We start from the raw sequence: 6,000 nt of genomic DNA, 5'->3' as shown, positions 1-6,000 counted from the left end.
TTAATTCAAACTTTACTTCTGCTCTTTTTATACTGTACATCAGGATAATGAATGCTGTGTAAGTAAACACCCATGCCCCGCCAATTTGACTCCTATAATAATATGGCTGTATTGTGTATTCTGTTAATTAAAGGATATTAAAAAGTCAATAAGGATCTGCATGAAAATATAATGCACCAGGCCAAGTGTTTTCGTACACATTACAGAACTTTGTCTTGGGGACTGGGAACAGAACCATACAGGGAGTCAAGGCAATAAATGCAAGACAGACAAAAGTAAAAATCTAATTTTATTAGAAATGATAAAAAAACATAATAAAATATTTTTTCAACAATTGACAGGTTAAATACAGAAGAATACATCTACATCTCTCTTTGCAGGGGAAACTGTACCTGAGAAAAGAACCTGCCAGAAGATGCACCTTATGTATTTTTAAACACAAGCATTGATCCAATCTTCTGTTTAGTCATAGAGCCATATATATGTTAGGTATCAGAGCTAATTGCACTGAGAAGAAATCTCTTACTGTAATGCAGGACTTTAGAATAAAGGTGCAAAACTGCTCATCTGAACTGCACTGCAGTCAGAATGTGAGCATATTCTGATTCATAGAAGAAGGAGATCATGACTGTCCGATGCCTACCAGCAGAGCTATCAGAAAAGCCAGATTCCCGCAGACGAAGGTCACTAGTATAACTGACTCACTCTGCAGCTGAAATGGAATGTGGAAAATATTAGTATTTATTTTTAGAAGCTAGAGAATCCCAATGTATGTAGTTACATAGAGCAGCCAACTGAGTCTACCAAGTTGCATATATACCAGGGGGCACTGGTGCATTATGCTGTGCAAGCACAGGGTTCGTGTACTGAATTTGGCCCAACTGCTTCAATCCCAGACCCAATTGCTAATACAAGTTCATTTGTGAAGAACTGTAAATTACTGAATCAATATTATTCAGCACATACTGTATGTGTTATGTAAAATGTAGGGCTATTCCGGTGCAACTGGTTTATGAAATATTTTATCTAAGCACTATTAAAATGGAATGCAGTGTTATTCCATTATATTATTATTGGCACTTCCAAAAGTTTTGCAAGACTATATTGCAAAATATATATACCGGTATATATCTATATCTATATATATATATATATATATATATATATATATAAATATATATATTCAACAACAACAAAAACTAGAGCAACCACTTTGATTGATGGTATACAGGTGATTTCTCCTCTGTGTTTTTTAATTTTATATTTTATAAACATAAACTGGTTTTATATTTTACAGGATTTTACACCACTTTTTTTCTGGTCCCCTGAAAAATGTATAGCAGTTATCTGCAGCCATGTCAAGTGGATAGTTATATGGCAGCTAAGAAAATCAGAACCCTACGCTCAGAACTTATCTAGCACTAGCAGCTGGTTAATATCATCTCTTTGCCCTGATGCATTTGACCTTTAGAGTATATAAAATAGTAGAGAGGTTACCTTTTTATACACTTCCTCATACACTGCTGAAAGACACAAAAATGCAGATGTTGTCATTTATAGTTTATTACATTTTAAATGGATAGAAATACAGAAATTGCAGTGATTTGTATAGCCAGCTTTCAATTTAGCACAGAAAAGAAATAATTGTGCCTTTTAAGAAGTATCCAAAGCTAATGCTCATTGCAGATATTGGCAGCTATCAGCTTTATAGATCCTGCTGAACCACTTCACCTCCATCATGCAAGTAGCATTTAGGGGGATGCTTTTAAAGAGCTGTATTTCTGCAACATCTTGCCCAGGGCTCATTTATCCACACTGGACAATTTGCACCTAGGCAGTTACCCATGGCAACCAGTTAATGATTAGTTTTCTTCAAAGACATAAAAAAAAAGTAAAAAAATTTCCTTAGGTTACTGCCCTGGTCAGGCAGAACTACAGAACAGTGTAAGAAACATGGAAGGTAGAGAGGATCAAGATCAAGTTAGAAGTAATATAGGAGCATATACGACTGTGGCTGTGAAAAAAAAATACTGATGCCAAAATAATATCTCCTTGGCTATGTGTGCAAAAAATAACTTATTTTGTGCACACTTTTGAAAAACTGGTGTGCACATATCAAAACAAGTACAACATGATATGTCTTCAAACAAAATCTTTGTGTGCTCCACAATTAATTGTCTGTATTGTGTGTGAAGCTGAGTGCTGCTATAGTCCAAAGGAACACAAAGCTTTGAGAGAATATCAGGAAGTCTTCTGTAGTAAAGCCAGTAACTAGAGTTACACTTTCATGAAACTGGCAAATATTTTCCCATTTCAACACTGCTATGTGATTAAATATTAAACACATCTGAAAAATACTGATAGGGTTTTATAGCTTGCTGGAAAGTTTGAGAACCTGACTCTGGAAATGCTTACCTTTTTCATTCCAACGTGCATTGACTTCAAGAATGATGTAGAATAAAACTTCCCACCCATAAAAGCCACCCATCACCTTTGGCATCCACTGGTTAGAGGAAGTATCCACAAGCTGAAGGCCAAGGAACAATGTAGCCACTAACAAACAAATAAAAAGGTTTCAGCTTCAAACAATACTCCATTCAGATATTTACATTAAACCCAACCATTATAGGCTAATACATACAATGAGAGAGATACAAAATGAGTATCTATAACAAGTCAACTCATATGTATTCCAATTGCATACCCACTGATGCAGGGATCCCCAACCTTTTGAACCCGTGAGCAACATTCAGAAGTAAAAGGAGTTGGGGAGCAACACTAGCATGAAAAATGTTCTTGGGGTGCCAAATAAGTGGTGTGATTGGCCATTTAGTAGTCCCTATGTGGATTGTCACCCTACATTGAGGGTTTGTTTGGCAGTACATCTGGTTTTTATACAACCAAAACTTGCCTCCAAGCTAGGAACTCAAAAATTAGTACCTGCTTTGAGGCCACTGGGAGCAACATGCAAGGGGATGGAGAGCAACATGTTGCTCACGAGCTACTGGTTGGGGACCACTGGATTAAGGACACACATATTTCCTGCTGCTTACCTGCCAGTACCTTGATGACCAATGCATTCAGCCCATGTGCCCAGTTGAAGATGAAACGCCTGTAAATTGATGTCAGTGGGAAAAGAGATGCAAAAATTTCACACCCAAGTTGATCTGCCCAGTAATCCATTCAACAATCGTCAATTCCGAATTCCTATACGAAGGGGGTTATTTACTAAACCTCAAATTTATCTTGTCAGGGTTTTTGGGGCAAAAATTTGAATTTATTGTGGAAAAAAAAAACCTAAACATTTTTGAGATTTATTATACCACGAAGCTGAGGTCATGTATGAGTCAATGGAAGATGTCCATATCCCATATGAGGAAAGACTGGCCAAATTGGGGATGTTCACGCTGGAGAAGAGGCGCTTAAGAGGAGATATGATAACTATGTATAAATATATAAAGAGATCATATAATAATCTCTCTAATGATTTATTTACCAGTAGGTCTTTCCAGCTGACACAAGGTCACCCATTCCAATTAGAAGAAAAGAGGTTCCGCCTAAATATTCGGAAGGGGTTTTTTTACAGTGAGAGATGTGAAGATGTGGAATTCTCTCCCTGAATCAGTTGTACAGGCTGATACATTAGATAGCTTTAAGAAGGGGTTGGATTGCTTTTTAGCAAGTGAGGGAATACAGGGATATGGAAGATAGCTCATAGTACAAGTTGATCCAGGGACTAGTCTGATTGCCATTTTGGAGTCAGGAAGGAATTTTTCCCCATCTGAGGCAAATTGGAGAGGCTTCAGATGGGTTTTTTTTGCCTTCCTCTGGATCAACTGGCAGATAAAAAAAACCAAAAAAACTAAAAGGTTGAACTTGATCGACGTGTGTCTTTTTTCAACCTTACTTACTATGTTACTATGTTACTATATAATTTGAAGATATTGTGTTTTGCGCTAGGTTTAGCCAGATAAGCCAATACGTTTGGGGTTTTCATGCAAAAACCAGAAAAAAATCAAGCGATTTGAGAAAAAAGTCAGAAAAAACAGTTAAGGTTTTCGCTCGTTTTTGTTGGGTTTTTGCAAGATCCGATTAATTACAGTTATTTTATTGATAAATAAGGCAAAATCGGGGATGGGATTTTGGTCAAGCTTTTTTTATTTAAAGTATGAGATTAATTTAGATTTTAGTAAATAATGCCCTAAGTGTGTGCTTTTCCTACAATTACACAACTTATTTTGATAAAAACAAATCCGAATGGCATAATGCAACTTTCTGGATCCCTGTACCTTTTATCATTTGGAGCTGGACGCAGCAAAGCACCAAACGGTTGTAGAAACGAGAGAATCATCACGATACATCCAAGGACAGGATGGGCACCAGTATCCTGAGCAAACAATATGAGTACAATTAGCTGTATCCAGTGCACTATCACCAGCAACATGAACTAAATACATATTATAGATATTATCAAGGATATAGTAATGCACTTCTGTGAGTTTGGAGACTTTACACTTACAGATATTCTCATATCTCACCCACAGGTTCTCAGCAGCAAACATGCTGATCATTTGTGATCCAATGGGATCACAGGATTGTATATCAAAATCGCCACCTGTCCTGGTATACAAATCCAGATAGTCAGGTATTTGTCTATAATTGCCTGACCAAATCTGGGCACCCAAAAACTGTCTGGCTTGCAATGTTGCTTCAGTAATCAAAGCCAGGACTGCAGAGAATGTTAACAGACAGACAAATACTACTATCTATGTGTAAAAACATTTTTGGGTGGAGGACCCCTTTTATAGTATAGTATAAGCATACCCATAAAGTGGAAATACTCACAGAGCTCCAGCCAGCAACCTCTGAAAAAATCATGATGAAGGCGATACTTGTCAGCATCACAGTCAGGATCATTAGGAAAACATGAAGCTAAAAAACATTTTATTTAGAAAATTGTTAGCTAGAAGTTTTTTTTCTAAAGCATTTTCCAGAAGTCTGAAGTACATCTGTTTTGGATTTGAAGTAGAAGCTAAACCTGTTGTCGTGTTTATACAAATGGCCTATAGATGTCACTGTGCTCAGACGTACTGTGCATACTTCCTGGTAGCTTAAAAGTGAAAGCTTACTATTGTGTAATGCCTGCATGACTCTGCTAATAAAGCACTGTTATACTCTACTCATCCTCGGCTACCCAAAACATAACACCTGTCATCTCAGTAAACTTGCTTCTCTAATGTCACATTCCCCTTTACTACTAACAAGTCTGTGCATATGCCAAGGAATGGGATGCTCAGCTTGGGGCTTCCAGCGGTTACTGCATTTAAACTCCCAGAACTGCCAGCTGCTGTTACTTGTAGGCCATTATCAGTAAACATTGTGCAGATTTAAAGTAAATGTAAACCCTGAAAACAAATGAATGTATCATTTCTCAGAGTGTTCTTCTATATATTTCTCGATATCAACATTTTAAGCTGTCAATATAATAGAACTGAAACACCTCAGAAAAATGTAAGAAGAAGAGAGGAAAAGTTTCTGGTGTTGAGCTGATGTCAGACGACCTTTCTCTAGTCTTTCCCAAGCAGACCAACATTAGAAAAATTTCCTCCATGTATATGACTAAAGGGTGATTGGCAAAACCTGCCAGCAGGTGGAACTGGTGTTCCATATTAGCAGCTAAAAATATTGATAATATCTTGAAATTAGGGATACATCGATTCAAACCCTGTAGTCAGAGGTTTGGCAGAACCCTTACATCCTAGGGAATGGATTCAGCCAAACACCAAACTGAATCCGAACCCTCGATGGAACCACAAATTCTTGGGCCAAGGAAGGAAAAAGCTGATGCATTTGGCAAAAAAAGTCGGAAAAAAGGCTTCGATCTGGCCAAAGCCTGAACTGAATCTGGGATTCGGTGCATCCCTACTTGAAATCTTGAAAAAAATTAAATGTAAAGTGCATTAGTGCTTAGAAGAACTCTCCAAGCTACATCTACAGTTT

At 37.3% G+C, this 6,000-nt stretch overlaps 1 protein-coding gene across 3 annotated transcripts in view; it reads right to left on the bottom strand.

Moving 5' to 3' along the window:
* Positions 1-272: 272 nt before the first annotated feature.
* The window catches only part of LOC108714379 (putative ferric-chelate reductase 1), a 42,549-nt gene continuing 36,821 nt past the window's right edge, over positions 273-6,000 (bottom strand). For all 3 annotated transcript variants that reach the window (XM_041590534.1, XM_018258555.2, XM_018258556.2), the window contains 6 exons: positions 4,846-4,932; positions 4,290-4,387; positions 3,054-3,112; positions 2,416-2,553; positions 1,498-1,523; positions 273-712 (listed from right to left, as the gene is read on the bottom strand). In XM_041590534.1, the coding sequence (XP_041446468.1) occupies positions 623-712; positions 1,498-1,523; positions 2,416-2,553; positions 3,054-3,112; positions 4,290-4,387; positions 4,846-4,932 (498 nt within the window). In that variant the 3' untranslated portion in view covers positions 273-622. The remainder of the gene's footprint in view (positions 713-1,497; positions 1,524-2,415; positions 2,554-3,053; positions 3,113-4,289; positions 4,388-4,845; positions 4,933-6,000) is intronic.

Source organism: Xenopus laevis, chromosome 4L (genome assembly GCF_017654675.1).
Source record: "Xenopus laevis strain J_2021 chromosome 4L, Xenopus_laevis_v10.1, whole genome shotgun sequence".
Taxonomy (NCBI): domain Eukaryota; kingdom Metazoa; phylum Chordata; class Amphibia; order Anura; family Pipidae; genus Xenopus; species Xenopus laevis.
Note: the sequence above shows the minus strand (reverse complement) of the source record. Positions and strands in the feature narration are given on the sequence as shown.